General features: G+C 40.2%; 2 protein-coding genes across 2 annotated transcripts; one reads left to right on the top strand and one right to left on the bottom strand.

Moving 5' to 3' along the window:
* Window positions 1-1,427: 1,427 nt before the first annotated feature.
* Window positions 1,428-2,630, bottom strand: LOC119078093. Its single transcript, XM_037185558.1, has 2 exons — window positions 2,333-2,630; window positions 1,428-2,262 (listed from the first exon to the last, which is right to left on the bottom strand). The coding sequence occupies exons 1-2, from the start codon at window positions 2,358-2,360 to the stop codon at window positions 1,643-1,645; spliced, it is 648 nt and encodes a 215-aa protein (XP_037041453.1). The 5' UTR covers window positions 2,361-2,630; the 3' UTR covers window positions 1,428-1,642.
* A 4,882-nt stretch (window positions 2,631-7,512) lies between these two features.
* LOC119078049 (probable ubiquitin carboxyl-terminal hydrolase FAF) lies at window positions 7,513-19,112 on the top strand. Its single transcript, XM_037185462.1, has 17 exons — window positions 7,513-7,777; window positions 9,474-10,859; window positions 10,997-11,254; window positions 11,319-12,870; window positions 12,942-14,350; window positions 14,424-14,634; window positions 14,705-14,913; window positions 14,989-15,134; window positions 15,198-15,513; window positions 15,584-15,737; window positions 15,809-15,962; window positions 16,027-16,453; window positions 16,522-16,664; window positions 16,927-17,278; window positions 17,355-18,197; window positions 18,264-18,683; window positions 18,758-19,112. The coding sequence occupies exons 2-17, from the start codon at window positions 9,621-9,623 to the stop codon at window positions 18,950-18,952; spliced, it is 8,028 nt and encodes a 2,675-aa protein (XP_037041357.1). The 5' UTR covers window positions 7,513-7,777; window positions 9,474-9,620; the 3' UTR covers window positions 18,953-19,112.
* The last annotated feature ends 950 nt before the right edge of the window (window positions 19,113-20,062 follow it).

Raw genomic sequence — 20,062 nt, 5'->3', positions numbered from 1 at the left:
TGTTTAAACAAGCAAAGGAAAAGATTTCGTATCCAGTACTTTGCGATGATGTGAAGAAGTAGCAGATTGTATCATTATGACCTTCGACTTAACAGAAATAGATGATACTCTTGCCGCTTTTAAAGGTTAAAGGTTAAGGCTGATCTTTACACATTTGCCAACTTTGATAATGGATTCAAATTTTCGAATTTTAAGATTTTCTGGCATTATCGTTTGTCATTTGAAATCAGTACACCTTTGCCAATAGACTTTTAAACTAATTTGGATTTTCTATGATGTGTGACCTTACCCTCGCCCTCTTTAGAATCATTCTAGAGCTCAACAATAAAAGTCGTAGAACAAATGTTGGCGTGGGGTAATTTGGCACACGTTGCTAAAACAACGCGTTTTTCCACTACATTAAAGGTATTACTATTATTAAAGAATTACTCGCACACGATTTTTCGATACCAAAATTTTGTTAAAGGATTCATTAAGTCGATGACATCAAGGTTCTGAACGCTTTTCAGCCATGTCATCCAAGGTTCTGAAAGAACAGGTTAAGACACCCACGAGGGCGGCTGACACACAAATTTTGACAAATAGATGCTATTTATTGAACATACTCAATACAGATTGTTTGAAATGTCAACCTGATAAAAACTTTTTTTTTTCTTCAAGTTGACATTTCAAACAATCTGTAATGAGTATGTTCAATAAATAGCATCTATTTGTCAAAATTTGTGTGTCAGCCGCCCTCGTGGGTGTCTTAACCTGTTCTTTCAGAACCTTGGATGACATGGCTGAAGAGCGTTTGAAGCAATAAACTTCGTGTGCGAGTTCACTTTTTACGTAGTTTAAAAGTGCGTTCTTTTGGCACCGTGTACCTAATTGTTTTTTCTATCGGTTAGGGTAATATGGAAAAGGTTTCAAATCGTGCCCAAATGAGTGACTCAAAGTGGCCATCAGATGCACTTCCTGATTTATGCTATGGTTTTCTTCGTCTTCTCGTTTTCTTTTTATTACTTAATGGTAGGTAGTCTTAGAGGTACTTACAATTGTGACACTTGGGAATGAAAGTCGGTCTATTCCATCTGTCAAAGTGACATTTTAAACGTCAAACCAAAAATGTTTAGCCAAATAATCACAAAATCGTTTATTTTTCTATAAGTCTATTCCACTGATAGAATTGAGGAAAAATTAACGATTTTGTTACGATTTGGCATAAAAATTTTGGTTTGACTTTGACAGATGGAATAGACCGACTTTTGATACCAACTGTCACATTTATCATATCTATTTTGTACGTAAATTTGAAAGACCTACCTAATTACTACATAATTCGTGATGCGGAGCCTTACGACTGATAAACCTTACTCACAAGTGATTTTGAGGGGCATTTCCAAAGCCTTAATTCGCCAGTATTCTGTCGTTTGCATTCAATAAGACACCAAGGGTTGATTCTAATTCTTTGTATATTCGACAAAGTTTTCACATAACATTCAATCATAAATATTCAGCGGCTAACTGCCAGTAACGAAAAACAATAAAATTCACTTTAGATATCTCTTATGATCACCGAGCATTGAACTCGGAACAAATTTCAAACATATTTCACATTTCACTTAAAACATAATGCCCTCTTTGTGCGCAGCTTGATCATCTAATTTTTCAGAATGTCGTTGGTCACTTTTTCTTTGAGTTTTTCTACGCCACCGGAAGCATGATGCGACTTTTTTCGATCGACCCGATCATATGACTTCGATCTTGATTGCTTCGATCTTGATGACTTTGATGATGATGACTTTGATGATGATGACTTTGATGACTCGGTTGATAACGATGATTTATGTGATTCAACACTGAACGAAAAATTGACTTTTGAATCGCCGTTGATATAGACTGTCACATTTTTCTGGCCTTGAAACGACAAATTAACATTCGGAAATGACTTGTCCGCTTTGAAATCGTTAACTGGCACTGCCGGTGACGAATCAGCCGTGGCAGTATGCTTTTCATTCTTAAATGACTTGATCGCATCATTAAATAATGTGCCATATCGGTGCGGTGTTAGTTTGACACCCGGACGATCACTACATAATGAGGCGCCTAATTTTGCAATTTTTGATCCAAAAATACCGTCGGACGCTTCATAGTCTTCCATGCGCAACTCGTCAAACGAAGAATTTTGGTACTGTGGCATTGCCGTAATTGAATGGAACAAGGACTGACCGATTCCAGCTTCGAGATGATGTGAGGGATGATATTCGAAAGGGGCTGAACCTGTAAATGCACCACGCGTTTTTGTGCCAGGACTTAAGATAATTTGTCAATTCAATAGTGCAGTACATACCACTAAACATCTTTGACTCATTGTGCATGTTAACAACACTTTTTAACGACGCGAGGAAAAATGTAAGACAAACAACGACTCCAAAAATATATCTCAGACTAGACGGACTGGATGTGTGTGTCCAAAAAGCTAATGTGACCGGTGTGTGTCGCTAGAGTTATACTAAAATGTGACCAATATGTCACACAGTCAGACCGCTTTTAGTACAACACGGATTGTGATTTTCATATGTCTGACTAAATCAAGGTTCAGAAAGAACAGGTTAATACACTTTCGAGTTGATCTAACGCACTTCAAGCAAAAGTGGTACTCTAAATAGGGTAAACTTGACAGTGCTCCATACAAAATTTTACACTGTTAAAAAAGAGTGGGCATAAAATTTCATACAAAATAGTACTCTATTTGGCAGCTGTCATTAATCATGTCCGAAGCGATAGCGGAGGACTTGACGCAGTCTAACTTCTAAAAAAAGAACGAAGAAATTTTTTTGAGACGCGGCAACTATATATAGCCGAACATTTTAGTTTCTGCCCTTTGGACTTTATCACCACAAATCCTATTCTATCATATTCTCGCTTCAAATACGAGCAAAACGAGCTATCACTCGACTATGTAGGTTATCGTTTTGAAATTTGTCATTTTCATACAAAGTACACCAAATTGACTTTTTCCAAACAATCAAAATCCTTCAACTTACTCTGTATGTTTCTATCTATCTATCTGTCTATCTGTCTATCTGTCTATCTGTCTATCTGTCTATCTGTCTATCTATCTATCGACGGTCGATCTCGGAAACTAGTCAGCCAATCTCCATGAAATTTTGCTGGAACCTCAGGGTGGGCATAAAAATGAAAATGTGATACGCCACTACCCCAGGAAAAACCAGAATTTTGTTTTATTGGCCTCGAAGTGGTTTCTGAGTGTGGTTTTCGAGGGTCGGGAACGCGTTTTCAGCTGTAGCTCAGCTGTATTGAAACCTGCAGGGGCGTGTGACCCATCAAATGAAAGGTATTCGCCACACGAATCGAACAAAAAAATAATTAGAAAAATTGGTGCAGATTTGGTTGAGCTAGAGTGGTCAGAGTGACCAAATTTTGAGCTACTCGAGCGTAGGATGAAAGGACTAATATTTTTTGGCTTATGAGAGATAGAGATTTACTTTCTTCGGCAAAGTCTCAGAATTTTACGAGTAGAACACATTGGCATATGTGAAAAATTTCGAAAGTTGGAAATGGGTGGGTCAATTATGTTTTTAGAGGTATTTCTTGAATGGTGGCAGATAGAGAGTTACTTTCTTCGGCAAAGTCTCAGAGTTTTACGAGTAGAAAAGAAGGGCATTTGCGAAAAATGTCGAAAGTTGGAAATGGGTGGGTCAATTGGGGTTTTGGAGATATTTCTTGAATGGTGGCAGATAGAGAATTACTTTCTTCGTCAAATTTTCGAATTTCGTCAAATTTTCGATTTTCGTTAAATTTCGTCAAATTTTCGAATTTCGTCAAATTTTTTAATTTTCGTCAAATTTTCAAATTTCGTCAAATTTTCGATTTTCGTCAAATTTTCAAATTTCGTCAAATTTTCGAATTTCGTCAAATTTTCAAATTTCGTCAAATTTTCGAATTTCGTCAAATTTTCGAATTTCGTCAAATTTTCGAATTTCGTCAAATTTTCGAATTTCGTCAAATTTTCGAATTTCGTCAAATTTTCGAATTTCGTCAAATTTTCGAATTTCGCCAAATTTCGTCAAATTTTCGAATTTCGCCAAATTTCGTCAAATTTTCGAATTTCGTCAAATTTCGTCAAATTTCGTCAAATTTTTGAACTTCGTCAAATTTCGTCAAATTTCGTCAAATTTTTGAACTTCGTCAAATTTCGTCAAATTTTCGAATTTCGTCAAATTTTCGAATTTCGTCAAATTTTCGAATTTCGTCAAATTTTCGAATTTCGTCAAATTTTCGAATTTCGTCAAATTTTCGAATTTCGTCAAATTTTCGAATTTTGTCAAATTTCGACAAATTTTCGAATTTCGTCAAATTTAGTCAAATTTTCGAATTTCATCAAATTTTCGATTTTCGTCAAATTTCGTCAAATTTTCGAATTTCGTCAAATTTCGTCAAATTTTTGAACTTCGTCAAATTTCGTCAAATTTTCGAATTTCGTCAAATTTCGTCAAATATTCAAATTTCGTCAAATTTTCGATTTTCTTCAAATTTTCGATTTTCGTTAAATTTTAAAATTCGTCAAATTTTCGAATTTCGTCAAATTTTCAGGGAATAGTCAACATAGCGGTCACTACACAGCTTACATTACAATTCGGAATCAATGACACCTTCTCAATGATACAAACTTAACGACAAAACGTTGGCCACGTTTGGCTAAAAATGTAAAATCTAAAAGCGGCGTCTTACAACTAATATTGGTATCCTATGGATATAGATCGTAAGTGCGCTAGGTTAGAATGGTCCGGAGCACTGAGTATGAGTATACTAGATGCGGCACTGCACATTACGCATTTTATGCAAAGATTACTGTGTAGAGGTAGACTTTACTATTGCGAATTTTGACAACATGCACATACTTGAAACATTTCAAATCAAAGATGTGCAAAATTAGCGTAACAAAAAGACTTTTGAAATTTTTGCATATCCTAAAGTGTATAAAAATGTGGAGCCTTGATTATCAACACTATTTTTGTTCACAATTATGGACCATTTCATCATTGGTACGTATTAGCGTGTTACTAAAACAACTTTATGCAACTCAGCATCACAATGTTATCAGCTGAGTTCTTTCGAAGTTTGACACTAAGTCAATGTGCCGTTCTGAAATAATTTAGCCGCCGCCGATCCCTTACCAGTCGGCGCACCGCCGCCGACTATTTTAAAACCGGCACACACCTCTAATTTTCGTCAACTTCCGACTTAACTTCTAAAACGACTGACATCCCGGCAAAAACTCTTTCAGAGCAAAGTTGGACGCAGTCTACAGTCTATATCCCGGCAAAAACTCTTTCAGAGCAAAGTTGGACGCAGTCTACAGTCTATATGTGTGATAACTTCTAAAACAAGTGATATCGCTAGAGGTGACGCTGTCAGCGTCGTTACGCAAAATTGAATTTCACAGCCAATTAATTGAAATTAGCTGATCTAGTTTTCCAAACCATTCGCCAATTTTTTTTTTCAGAAAAAATTTTAACCAACAGAATTTTGACTGAAAAATTTTCAACAAAAAATTCTGCGTCGCAAAGTGGCAGATGCTCACGGACAAACCTACGAGAACATTTAATCTGCCACATGCGACGCAGAATTTTTTGTTGAAAATTTTTCAGTCAAAATTCTGTTGGTTAAAATTTTTTCTGAAAAAAAAAATTGGCGAATGGTTTGGAAAACTAGATCAGCTAATTTCAATTAATTGGCTGTGAAATTCAATTTTGCGTAACGACGCTGACAGCGTCACCTCTAGCGATATCACTTGTTTTAGAAGTTATCACACATATAGACTGTAGACTGCGTCCAACTTTGCTCTGAAAGAGTTTTTGCCGGGATATAGACTGTAGACTGCGTCCAACTTTGCTCTGAAAGAGTTTTTGCCGGGATAGCACTTTTGCTTGAAGTGCGTTGGTTGATCACGAAGGCGGTGGAAATTTTCCTGTAGCGCCAACTAGGTCTGGAGAATTTTATATGACGATTTAAACTTCAAAACTTAAAAAATTTGTTTTTAAGTTGACTTTTCAAACAGTATTCATGTCTAAATTGTCAAGATTTGCGTTTCACCCACCTTCGTAAGTGTCTTAACCTGTTCTTTCAGAACCTTGGACTAAATATTTCATTCAGAGAAATGATAAACGGTGCCTTCCAACGTTTCTAAAAATAGGTTTGTCCATCATAGTGAGGCGCTATGCTAAAGGGCTATGATGGGTTCAGTTCAGCATTGCATCGGGACTGCTGTCAAGCCTTCAAAAATTTCACAATCCCAACTCGTCAGCATTTTGTTTTCGTTCGCTGATTTGGGAAAACATATTCAATCCTACAGTCACAGGCAGTGAATTTTCAGCATGAACTTGCTTCAGCTGTTTATCAAAACTGATTATACGTCTTTATACGGTTTTACCACTAGCACGTGCGAGCGTGTAGCAGCTTAAACCGTACAAACAAGCATAAACAGTTTCGATTGTATTTGTGGATCAGCTGAAAAACAGCTGAAGCAAATTCATGCTGAAAATTCACGGTCTCTGACAGTATGTTGTCCTATCTTGGGATTATCAGATTAAGTTGCTCAGAATATTTTCTAGTGACCTTCCTTTCGAGGACGTTTTTGTGTACTTTAGTACTAACAACCGGGATGTAACTGAATCTACTGAAAAATTCGGTAAATTTATTTAAAGTTCGGTAATTTTCGAGGTAATTTTCAGTAAATGAACTCTGTTGCTCTATTAAAAACAAATCAGTTGAACCGTTCAAATTTGGTTGACTTTGCGAGTGTCTGTCTTGGATGATTGAGTTTAGGCGACTTTGCGAGTTGTAGCCCGAATGAAGTGAGGGTAACAGGCAATAGTTATTTACGTAACAAGGACCGTTCAATTTCGTGTGAAAAAATGTCAGTAAAAGTAAACTTTCGCCACTCAAAATTGACATTTTTGCTTTCGGTTCCCATAATAAGCATGAAAAAGTACCTTCACTCAATCGTCGAAGATTGTAATTTTTCATGCAAAGGGGCGAAAATCCGAGTAACAAACCCAAAATTGCCCTCATTTTCGGCACGAAGCATGAAAAACCTATATCCTGCATGCAATTTGCTATGCACTGCGAAGCGAAGGCTTCAATTTTAAGTAAGGCAACAATTATACAAGTAAAAAATATACAAGAAGTTTATATGTGAAATATTTTCTAACCGGACGAACCGGACTGAAATTACTCTCCACTTATGTATGCAAATTTCCTCCGCTCCATACAAATTTTGACATTAGACCATACCTTGTGTATACATTCATTGCTGATTCATAACCATTTGGTTTGCGCAATTGGAAGACTTATAAGATTTTTTTCAAAGAAACCGAAAGTTGAATTTGAATCCTGTACATTCTGATCATGCGGTACTACGCACAACCCAACTGGTACAATTTCTTATTTTGTTTTTGTCTATGCAATTTTTCGATATCGAGTTTTGACATTTCATTTCGAAATTTAATAATTTGATGGCGGTGACCAAAAAAGTCGTAATTAAACCGATAAAAGAAATCATTTAAATTTAGTTTTTAACCAATTTTGTGATAATAAATAATTTTACGAATGTGTGCAATGCATTTGTTGCACAAAATTCTAACGATAAATGCAATAAATTCCGTCACTTGGCAATAGAAAACGAATATACTTTTTCAACATACAAAAATTTTTTTTTTCGAATTGGCCACCATTTTGCGGCTGATTTTGTTCAAATTAAAATTATATTGTGAGTGGAAAAATTTATTTCATTTTTATTTTTGTTCTGTGCTGTTTGTTTTCCGACCACGACCAACGTTAATTGAAATTTTATTTTTTATGATCGTCGACCGAACGATAACGGCATTTGAAATTGAAACAAGATAAATGTCCGAATTGAAATCCATTTGTTTTGTATAAGGTGTGAAGTTGAGTCGATGGAAACGAAAATTCATCAGAAGAGGAAAAAATTTCTGTGTATTTCTTAAAACAAAAATTTTTAAGTTTTTTTTTTCTCCTGATATATACGACATAATTTCGGGTGTTTAATAAATTGGTTCGTTGTATGTATAAGCCGAGACTGTTTACTGTAGTAGATATCCAAAAATATAAAATTGTTTTCAATGACTACGCTTAATACGAAACGATAGTAAAATGTTATACACGAACAAAGAAAATGTTCCCAAACAAAAAATGTTTTGCGTTTTTTTTTTCGCAAAAGAATTTTCTTCACTTGAATGAAAACTGGGGGTGTCTCTTGCAAGATGTCGGTTTTTTTTGTTGTGACTTCGATCAATTGGAATTTTCTAATCTGATTGAACTTGAACCGAAAACCCATTTCATTGACTGAAATGATACCTCACGACAATATTTCTATGAGTTTTTTTTTTGTTCTCGCAAAAACGTCAACCGACTAAGGTATATAGTTTAGTTAGTACTTTACAGGCATTAGTCATCGTCTAAAATAATAAAATTATTAATCACAACGAAAAAGATCCGCACGTTGTGTGTAGCGGACGATTTTTAATTCGGTGTAATGCAATTGGGCAAATTTGTTTATAAATCCAGGGCGTTACGCAATTTCATTTATTGAATGATTTTTAAGGTTACGATGATGGATCGGCATTTGATGAACCTGGATGGTCGTAAAATTTTTTGTAATAAATTTTCGACTGCGAATCGTTTCGATTTAAAGTGCGACGTAAATTTATTGATTCGGAAAAGAATTGAAATTCCAATCGGAAAAATTGCACGATTTTAACGATTTCCATACTTACACAAAGTGGAAAATTATTGCGACGTGTTTTGCTGAACGGAAATTTCATTTCGTCGTGATACAATGGAATTTTACCGAAAGATGTATATAACGAGAGATATTATGAATATCCGCCGAGAAATCAAGATTTTCCGTGTCTATTTTCGACTTCATTTTTTCGCATTTCAATGCCTAACCAAATTTCGCATAAATATGTCGTCCGTGTCGTCAATTTACTACCTTCACCGCAATGTGATGCTGAATCTGTTCGTCCCGAAACAGATACATTTTATAAGGAATTATGTGCGACAACCTTGCTCTTATTTCGCAATTTTGTAAACAGTTTGCCCGGTACACGGACAGAGAAAATACCAAATGAAAATTACAGGGCACTTAATATCCCCTTCTTACCGGTTTCATGTTTTTCATTGTGGGCCGAGTGGGTGCATATTGTCATGGTATCTCCAATTTGAAAATGAATTCCAGGTATTCTGTGAGCTTAGCAAAGCAATTGTGGTGAATTTTCGTTTGAAGTCAATCAATTCCAATAACAAGGCATCGAATGGATCAACTTTTTTTTGTTTCGGAGATTTCCTTTGCCACACCCGCTTAATCGTCTCTGCTTTCCGTAGCCTGTTCCAATTGATTACTCTAATTTTTCATAAATTCTTTACTTCTTCTCTCCCCACAGGCGATACTCATCAAGTAGTCATCGTATGATAATGTAAATGTTTATGGCGGCAGCGACAATTGTGGCCACATTATCAACGATTCATTGAAGAAAAGCCAACCACAATCCAACATCGCAAACTGATACGGCGAAACACCCATCAACGAAATGACATTCGAAAACAGAGGACGTCCAACCGAGCCACCGGAAAACAAAACGAACATGACAAATTCTGACACCGATGTGACACCAGCATCGACGCCAGAGGAGCTTATTGCATATTTTCCGGTGGCCAAGTTGCGTTCACTGATCGGCAAGATATCGAATCAACGTTGGATTGTGCCGGTGTTGCCCGAACAGGAGCTGGAGTGTTTGCTGAATTATGCCATCGAATTGACAAAGGCCGGTGTCGACCATGAGTGTGAACCGTGCATGCAATTTTATCGGGAAGGATTGTCGGTGTCGTTTATGAAAATATTGACGGACGAAGCTGTCAATTCGTGGAAGTACAACATTCACTATTGCATTTTAAATTCGTGCGGAAAATTGTTACAATTGTGTGCGCTACATATGAAACGTGATAATCCGTATTTACTAGACTTACTGTGCGTGGTACTCGATCCGGAAAATAAATTCAACACGTTTAACGTCAGCCGGCATTCGGATCAGTATACGGTTTCGCCGGGATCCACAGCCGCACCGCATTGGGGCACGCTCGACGAGAACCAAATCTATGCAAAATCGCCACCAGAGCCACGAAACCCTCGCGGTTGGCTGTGTGATTTGATCAATCGATTTGGTGAGTACGGCGGCTTCGACAATCTGTTGGAACGATTCAACTCCGGCATAGCGGCCCTGAAAAAAGCCGACGAACTTCCGTCATTATCAACACTATCGTTGAGCGACGATTCGACCAAAATGAAAACGTCACTGACGAGTCTGGGCACAAACAGCAGCAGCACATCATCGAGCGTGTCGAATAATGACAACAAAATCACCATTCAATTGATTCATTTGCTGTTGCGTCCGTTCGGTCAGTGTTCCGAATTGCTAACGGTGCCGACGATCGAAAAATACTTTATGCCAATATGGGAAGTGGTGCTCGGTTTGATGGATAACATGACCGATGACGAATTGAAACGCGAAGCGAAACCGGAAGGCCGCAGTGATTCGATTAACGGGATTGTGAAGGCGGCCCGTTCGTTAGCTAGTCGTTTGCCGAATCAGGAGAATTTGATTAAGGATTTGGAAATGTTTCGACTGAAGATGATCTTGCGATTGTTGAAAGTGTCGAGTTTCAATGGCAAGATGAACGCGCTGAACGAAATCAACAAAATGTTGAGCCTGGTGTCATATTATCCGCAATTGGACGAAGAATTGGATTGGTTGACTGCTAAACGGATGGCGGTAAGTGAAATTTTCAGTTCAATGTTCAATGTCTTGTGTGATCGTATCTACTTCGGCACCTTGTCGACTCAGTGTCTTCAGCTACTCAGCTAGTAGAAGAGGTCTTTCCAATTTTCTAAAATCTCGTCTTCTTCCAGGATTGGATCAATGAGAGCGGCGTATTAGGAATCGTTCTGCGTGACTCGTTGCATCAACCGCAATACGTGGAAAAGCTGGAGAAAATAATTCGATTTTTGATCAAAGAGAAGTCTCTGTCGATAGAGGACTTGGACGCGGTTTGGCGAGCACAAGACGGCAAACACGAAACGATTGTAAAGAATGTGCACGATCTCTTAGCGAAATTAGCGTGGGACTTTCATCCAGAGCAGTTGGATCATTTGTTCAAATGTTTTGAGGTAAATGATCGATGTAGTGCAACAACCATTCTCCTGCCATAACACAAACATTTACATTTTTCAGGCGAGCATGTCAACTGCAAGTAAACGACCGCGTGAACGTCTTCTCGAGTTAATTCGTCGTTTGGCCGAAGACGATAAAAACGGTGTAATGGCCACCAAAGTTTTGAACTTATTCTGGCAACTAGGCCACAGTCCCGACATTTCCCAGGATGTTATGGACCAGGCACTTAGTGCTCATGTTAAAATTTTGGATTACAGTTGTTCCAAAGACAAAGACGCACAGAAGTATCTGTGGCTGGACAAATGTGTGGATGAGGTGAAAATGGGCGAAACATGGGTGCTACCAGCTCTGCGACTAATTCGGGAGATTTGTTGCTTGTACGAAGCAACGCCGAACCATCTTCCACGCCTTCAAAATCTGAACCGCTTACAAGTCATCGAACGAGTACAGTCGGATCATTCGCTGGTGATACTGGTGACAAACAGTCTGATAACGTATTTGGAGCGTGTACGACGTCACGTATCGGCTAGGCAGTGGTTGAAACCTAACGATGTCATCTTAGATGGCAGATATCCGCATCCGCAGCAGATCCAAGAGCGATTGGATTTTTTGAAATTCCTACTGAAAGACGGTCAACTGTGGCTCTGTGCCGATCAAGCCAAATTGATCTGGGAATGTTTGGCCGTGAATGCAGTGTTTGTGAGCGATCGCGAGGAATGTTTTCGCTGGTTTGGCAAACTGATGGGTGACGATCCCGATCTGGACCCGGGCATAAATCGTAACTTTTTCGAGGAGAATTGCTTGAAATTGGATCCGCACTTGATTACCGAAAGCGGCATCAAATGTTTCGAGCGCTTTTTCAAGGCTGTTAATTCCAAAGAAGGTAAACTGAAGGAGAAGCATCGAGGATACATTTTGGATGACGAAAATTTGATTGGAAAGGATTACTTGTGGAACATGATTGTGCAAAGTGCCGAGGAAATATCCCACAAAGCCATTGAATTGTTGATTGAAGTGTCGACAGCACTGGGGGAACGGCTGCAAGCGAAAATCAACGATTTCCATAAAAATTTCATTGCCGATTGTTTCGAGAGGCTTGAAATCTATTACGAGTCAATAGTCACACTGAATAAAACCATTACCGGTCCCCTAGCGCCAACAGATCCAAATATTCGTATGCGCGAGAATCATGCCCAGAAAATGTGCCGTGTCATCCGTGTACTGCAGGAATATATTAAGGAATGTGATCGTACGTTTAGCGGCGAACGCAAACGGTTGCCGTTGAGTCGAGCACATCGCGGGAAAGATCTGATTTTGTTCATTCGTTTCAATAATCCCGGTCGACAGATCGACGACATGGAATTCACAACCCATACGAACGAAATGGTGGCAACGTTGAAGCGAAATTTGCTGAAGAAAATCAAAGGAACGTCGATGAGTAACATTAAGGTCGACTTTTTCTACAACAATGGCGAACTTATCGACACCGGTGACGATCGAAGTCCCATTGGTCAGTTCACGTTTAGGGACAAAACAGTTTTGACGGCTAAGCTAACGATCATGGGAACCGGTCTTTCGAGCAGTCCTGATAGTTCCAGCGATAGTAGCACAGGTGAGGCGGCTTTTATTTTTGTAACGATTTTTTCGCGTAACAAAACTGACCATTTCATTCTCTCCAACCAGGATCTCCACCTCGTCCCTGTCCCGATGTTCAACGACCCGAAACGGAGGGAACACTACCCGGAGTGCTCATTTCAAAGAAGCCAGAGAACGTAGATTTCATCCTGAAAATTTATCAGCTGGCAAGTGACATACAAGATGGCAATTTGCGCGATACTTGCAGCAGTCTTTTGCATCTTGTACCAGCCGACAATCACACTGCTGATCAAATTGTCTTGATGAGTGGTGTGATGCCTTACATCGATAAAAACGGACAAAACAAACCCCCAACAAAGGAATCTATGTTCCTGAACGCTAAACCGACCCGAGTGCTGTACAACCTTGAAGTATTGCACTCACTTCTGTTGCCGGCGGTAGATCCACTACAAGCCAACACCACGACGTTTCAATTGAACTGGATCAAATCGGGCCTTTGGCACTTCGTACTGGAACTGTTGACGAAGAAGGACTTCCTTCCCGATGCCGATATGCATGTGAAACGTGCCATATACCAGAACATACTTCGTTTAGTGAAAATATTTCTGTACATCGTTGGCTGTGTTTTAAGTAGAGTCGGTGACGAGCCGACAAATTCATCGAATTGGGACAATGGACGATCACAAATCGAAATATTGAAACAGACACTGAACACGGTGCTGGGTAATAGTGAATTGACCGTACGAGCGATAGCCAAAAAATTAGCCGAAGGTCTGGCTACCGAAATGCTGTCAGCCGAACCGGAAGGCGATGCTTGTCGAACACTTTTCGGAACGGCGTTGGACTGGAATTGTCCCGACTTTTCGACCATCAAAGCAATTGTTCAACTAGCATGGGCAAGCGGTGCGGGATGTTTGAACAAAATTAACACCTGCAATGACTTTAGCGGTGTGAAGGCGAAGCCTGAATTGGCTGACCAAAGTCTGTGCAAGGAGGCACTGGAAGTATTAACAATTAGTCTAGTCTTGAATCCGGAAGCGAACGAATCACTTTGCCAGTTCAACATTTGGCCAAAGTTTATCACGTCCATCGTACTGATGAATCCCATGCGACAAATTCGACAACATGCCGGCGAGCAATTGTATCTGAGCTGTACGTTCTGTGCGGGCGGCCATCGACAATTCGATTTCGTTATAAAACTGCTGGTTGACTCGTTGCAAACGTTGGTGCCTAATCATGCGTCGACCTGTGCTGAATTCTTTCAATTGCTGTGCAGGAATTTGAACTACGGCTGTCTCTACAATTGGCCATTGGCTATCAACGACCAGTTACTGGGCCAGGAAATCGCCTGGCTGCGTTCGGTTAAGGATGTTGTTAAGAGCACGGGCGAAACACAAATTCATGAGGATCTGCTTGAAGGACACCTAGGTTTAACCAAAGAGTTGATGTTCTACTTGGCGCCTGAATTGAAATCTCAGTTGACTGAATTGATTGTGGTAAGCGAAGTTCAAAAAAACTTTTTTTTTTTTGCAAATTACCACTCAGTGCTAACGGTGTCATGACTTTCAGGAAATTGTCGACGATTTTTTATTTCCTGCATCACAACAGTACCTGCATTTGAGACGCACTGGAACCCTACTAAACAACAATGGACCACCGCAAGTGTGCCGAACTCCACATACAATAGCTGCCGCTTGTGAACTATTGGCGGCACTATGTCAAGGCTCTGTACCAAATATGAAACTGATCGTTAGCATCTTGGTCGACATGTTTTGCACGGGTAAGTGACGCGAAAACCATCAATGGAAACGTAGCATTTCTACCACGACTTCCTTTTTACCTCTCTACAGACACTGAACCTCTTCGCGAATGGGAATATCTTCCACCAATTTTGCCCAGGCCATACAAAGGCTTCTGTGGATTGAAAAATGCCGGTGCTACGTGCTACATGAATTCAGTTCTGCAGCAATTGTTCATGGTTCCGTCAATACGGTATGGGATATTGAGTGCATCTGGTGCTACGAGTGATCCGAATGAAGATTTCAGTGGTGAATGCGATGTAAGTTTTTATCCACATTTCGGTTAACTGATCTCTTGTCCGGACTCGATAATGACTTGTGCATTCCTACTATAGGCAACAGCCGACGTCATGAATGAAGATTTTACCAACCGAAACCGTTATCACATTGGCATATTGAAACACGTTCAAGCAATATTTGCACACTTAGGTCACAGTGCTTTACAATTTTATGTTCCTAGGGGTCTTTGGAGCCATTTCAAGTAAGTTCCAATGCTCCATCGACTGCGTGACATTCACTAAATTTCTATATTGAATTTCCGTAGACTACAAGGCGAACCAGTAAATTTGCGCGAACAACAGGATGCTGTTGAGTTTTTCATGTCGCTGTTCGAAAGTCTTGACGAAGGGCTGAAAGCATTGAATCATCCCCAATTGATGGGTGCTACATTGGGCGGAAGCTTTAGTGATCAGAAGATATGTCAAGAATGTCCGCATCGATATTCGAAGGAGGAACCGTTCAGTGTGTTTAGTGTTGATATTAGGAATCATAGCTCTTTAACCGAATCCCTGGAACAATATGTGAAGGGCGAACTACTGGAGGGCGCTGATGCTTATCATTGTGATAAATGTGATAAAAAGGTAAGCCGACCGAACGCTAGCGATGGAAAGTGATTTGATAATTCTGTGAACTGTTTTTCGATTCGACCAGGTGGTGACTGTGAAGCGTTTATGTGTGCAGAAATTACCGCCAGTCTTAGCTATACAACTAAAGAGATTCGAATATGATTACGAACGTGTTTGTGCTATAAAATTCAACGATTACTTTGAATTTCCCCGGATGTTGGATATGGAGCCTTATACCGGTAATTAACTCTCTAAACCACCGCCAATGAACGATTGAGCGACTAAGAAAATGTCTCCGTTTCATCCACAGTTTCTGGTCTAGCCAAAATGGAAAACAAAATGATCGAACTGGAAGACCACATCGACGGCAATGATGACACAACGACCAAATATCAATTAACTGGAATTGTTGTACATAGCGGCCAGGCGTCTGGTGGTCACTACTTTAGCTATATTCTTCATAGGTGAGTTCAATCAGCACAAATGTCTACCGCCTAACAAAATCACTCAACAATTCACATTCTGTAGGGATCAGCCTACTGGTAAGGAGCAATGGTATAAATTTGACGACGGCGAAGTGACCGAATGTAAGATGCACGAGGACGATGAAATGAAAGCCCAGTGTTTCGGTGGCGACTATATGGGCGAGGTGTACGATAATAATTTGAAACGGATGCAATTGCGACGCCAGAAACGATGGTGGAATGCGTACATGCTGTTCTACACGCGTTGTGACGAGGTCAAAGTGCCGGTGATATCAAGCATTGAACAGTTGTCGTTGGCCGAGAGTCGAAACTGTGTTCTGCCGATGCCGGCACCGATTGAGAAAAGTGTTCGATCGCAGAATTTGCGGTTCCTTCATTCAAGGAATCTGTTCTCGGTCGAGTTTTTCAATTTCGTGAGGAAGTTGGTAGGCTTTTCGTTGCCATCGAATTTGACGGGAGTGGAAAAATGGGTGAGTCTTGCGGTCATTGGTTGGAGTCAATGGAATGCTAACGAGAATTTTTGTCGATCTAATTTCAGTCTCCGCAAGCTGAAGAATTGTCTCTACTCTCCATACAATTGGGATCCCAGTTTCTATTCCATTCTGGTTTTCATACGAAGAAAACGTTACGGGGACCAGCTATTGATTGGTATGAAGCTATAAGAATAGATAATCCCGTTTGGTACGCTTCCCAGCTTTTATTTCTGCTTCTATCGATGTTGTTTCGTCTAACTAACCCAACTAACAAAATTCTGTTAACTGTTAACCCAATAAGGCCAATTTCAACGTCGTATTTGTGTGTGATCAGAGACGCAGTGACTTCATTTGTAGAAGTCCTGCGTTTTGTCATGTCTGTTAAAACCGTGCTCGTTCCAAAGCTTTGATGTATTGCACTTCGTCACACAGTTCACACCATTAACATTCCAACTTCCATTTCAATTCAGGTTCGAAGCACTCAACGGACACCTCCGTAACTCGGCAGCGGTGCGTCGATGGTTCACCCAAAATGTTATATTACATCCACCCACACGGATGAGCGAATACATTTTACTCGCACCATCGCAGGAAGTTCGAATGGTTTTCGTCAAATTGGTGACCGTGTGCTGTCTGTTTGCTGGCAATGACGAACCGATCAGTGGATACGACGGGGACAATCTGTGCGAACAAATTTTGAAATCTGCTCTGACACTGCTGAAAAATGATGTGGCCGAACATGGCAAGCATCTGGGCCAGTATTTCACATTGTTCAGTTTATATGCGGCATCCGGAGCGGCTCAAAAACAGCAACTTCTGAAGGTATGTTCCAACATCGATGAGATTCAACTGTCGTGCGATGTTTTCATTTTCGTTTCGCCCTAACTTTTTCTTGCAGTTAAACGTTCCGGCCTTATTCATGCAAGCATCACTTGGCGAAGATCCAAGTGCCTTAATTAAAGGATCGTACTCGGAGCTAGGTAAATTGCACCAGGTTGTATCAGTGCTTGTACGAAGTAGCGATGTGTCGTCACGCTGTCAAAGTTCCATTCCAATGGGTACCGTACTTCCGAATGCCTTTCTGGAACAGCATGCTCATCAACCAAGCAGTTTGATTCCGCTGTCCAAAGAAGCGTGTGAACTGCTGTTCAACCGAACCAGTTACATCAAACGCCTGATCGAAGATCCGAGTGCCGGTGACGACGGTGTGAAATTGCTACAATATTGCAGTTGGGAAAATCCGCATTTTTCGCGTTCCGTACTAACGGAACTGTTATGGCACTGTGGATTCACATACTTCCAAGACATGCGCCGGCACACCGATTTGTTACTCAACATTTTACTAGTCGAAGATTCATGGCAAAATCATAGAATACATAATGCACTGATGGGCGTAGCGGATGAACGTGCCGGTTTGTTGGAAACGATACAGAAAGTGAAACAGCATTACGAGAAGCGAGCCTACCAAATCATCAAGTGCTTAGTTCAATTGTTTAGAGAGAGTGGTGTAGCGCATACGATGTTGAACACAAACCAAAATATTGCTCGTCATTGGACGTTGGCCGTGGAATGGTTACAGGATGAATTGGATCGAAAGCGTGGCGTTACCGGTCAATATAATTACAGCTCGTGGTCGCCACCAGCACCGACGAACGACAACTTAGCGTACATGTTACTAAGATCCCAATCAGCCGAACATACGTTACAAATGGCACTCGAACTGTGTCCCGATCCCGAAGAGGTAAGTTGCACTCGTTTGCGATTTTTGAGACTGTGAGCACCAAGTCAATTTTCTTTGATTCAATAGGAGCAAGACGAACAGGCCGATTCTGATGTAGAGCAACTGGAAGACTATCCACCAACCGAACAAATGAATGCAGTCACCTCACCGCAAACTGACGATAGTCAACCGGATCAGTCGTCATCGGATAGATCGACGGGCGAATCGGAACTGTTAAGCTTAATTCGAAATGATGCGACACCGTCGGCAAACGAAAAATCTACGGAACCGGACAAGGTGTCGGATAAAAATGTTCGAGTCAAATCACGTGCATCATCTAGTCAAAATTTGGTGTCATCATCTGCAAGCGAATCAGTTTCAACAAGTTACACGTTACCGGAATTAGCCGACCAGGAAGAAAATGGGAAACCGAAAGCGGCTACTATTGACGTTTTAGTTAATGCGATCAATGGCAGTCTAGGCAATTTGAAATTATCCCCGAATCAGGTGAGTGTTTACAAAAGTTACAATTGGCAAGGAACCTTCAGGAACTCATGAACTTCGATTTTTTTCCCGAACAGTTACAACCACCATCATCGCTGTCAATATCTGTGTCGCCGATAGCCGATGGACTCAACGAATTGAAAGGTGAACAAACAGCATCGGACGGACAATCATCCAACGAAACGAATGTAAGCCAATCATCGCCAATTTTATCGGAAACAATATCACCGTCATCGCCATGGCATTCAGTGACAACAGACGAACAATCTTAAAAACAAACACACACCGACGACACACAAACACACACACAAAAAGTGAAACGGAAACCGATTCGTTTTGGAATTTGTGGCTTTGTTGATAAGAATAATTTTCACCTTTCGATCCGATCCATTTTCGTCGCAAAATTCAAATTGAGATTACGTTCGAATTTGTTTGATGGTTTGTACAAAATGTCACGCCCTTACTCCCTCGGACCGCCCCTGTGTAACGAATCATTGGGAAATGTTTAGCTTTATTTATCATTTATGTTAATTATTTTGCAAAATAAAAGCGAGAGAATTGCACGTTCTCCTTACAATGACAAGAACCAAATTTTGTGTTGATCGGGTACGACGAGGAATGGTTCCGGCAAGCCGAAACGAATGCTAATGTTGTTCGTCATGATCGAAAGTGGTGTTTGAAACGTGGATACATTTGCAGAGTGAGTGTGTGAGTGAAGTCTAAGGTTCAGAAGAACTAAGGTGATCGCCCTCGAAAAGTGGTGAGGTTTTTTGCAGACTTTGGTTGTCTCGTTGCCTGAATTCGAATGTCTATTCAGCAAACTCAAGCCTTTCTGCCGCATTTTGATGTTATTTCTAAAAAATAAAAGTTCTTCAATGGGAGCGATGAAACGAGAAGCTTAACGAACCAGAGGCCATTCGTCTTCATGTTAATTATTACACTCCTTTCTCACGACACGACGGTATAAATCGATAAAATGATTCTCGATGATTATGCGCCCTTCTTTCACCTTCACTTTTTCGGGCAGTTCGATGAGAATGTAGCGGAAGGCATGATATTCATATCGATCATTAAAAGTTACTGAAAATCGCATCGCCATGCCATTATTGTGTGATGATGATGAATAGGTCAGAAATCTTGCAAGTGTTCTCCTAGGGAATTTAGTGTTTTCTCTTACAAATTGGCATATAACTTGTCCCCGATTTTTGTATTACTCCAATTTTAGTGCCAAAAAAAAATGAAAAGGGTTCTCCCAAAATCCAAAATGTTCTCCTAGCATTGCGTGGCTGCTACGTAAGATTTCTAATCCATTGGATGGTGATCTTCTCATTTAACAAGATCTCTCGCTTTCTCTCTTTTTGAAAGGTAAACCCGCCGTATTT

The sequence above is a fragment of the Bradysia coprophila genome, unplaced genomic scaffold, assembly GCF_014529535.1.
Source record: "Bradysia coprophila strain Holo2 unplaced genomic scaffold, BU_Bcop_v1 contig_24, whole genome shotgun sequence".
Taxonomy (NCBI): Eukaryota; Metazoa; Arthropoda; class Insecta; order Diptera; family Sciaridae; genus Bradysia; species Bradysia coprophila.
The sequence above is the reverse complement of the archived record's forward strand: the minus strand, read 5'-3'. Positions and strand labels throughout refer to the sequence as shown.

Coding starts and splice junctions, on each gene's coding strand:
- LOC119078093 (XM_037185558.1), bottom strand. CDS start 2,360: ATGCACAATGAGTCAAAGATGTTTAGTG. Junction 2,263..2,332: donor TGAGTCAAAGATGTTTAGTG/GTATGTACTGCA, acceptor GTGCATTTACAG/GTTCAGCCCCTTTCGAATAT.
- LOC119078049 (XM_037185462.1), top strand. CDS start 9,621: ATGACATTCGAAAACAGAGGACGTCCAACCGAGCCACCGGAAAACAAA. Junction 14,914..14,988: donor ATTTCAGTGGTGAATGCGAT/GTAAGTTTTTAT, acceptor TTCCTACTATAG/GCAACAGCCGACGTCATGAA. Junction 16,665..16,926: donor AGAATAGATAATCCCGTTTG/GTACGCTTCCCA, acceptor ATTTCAATTCAG/GTTCGAAGCACTCAACGGAC.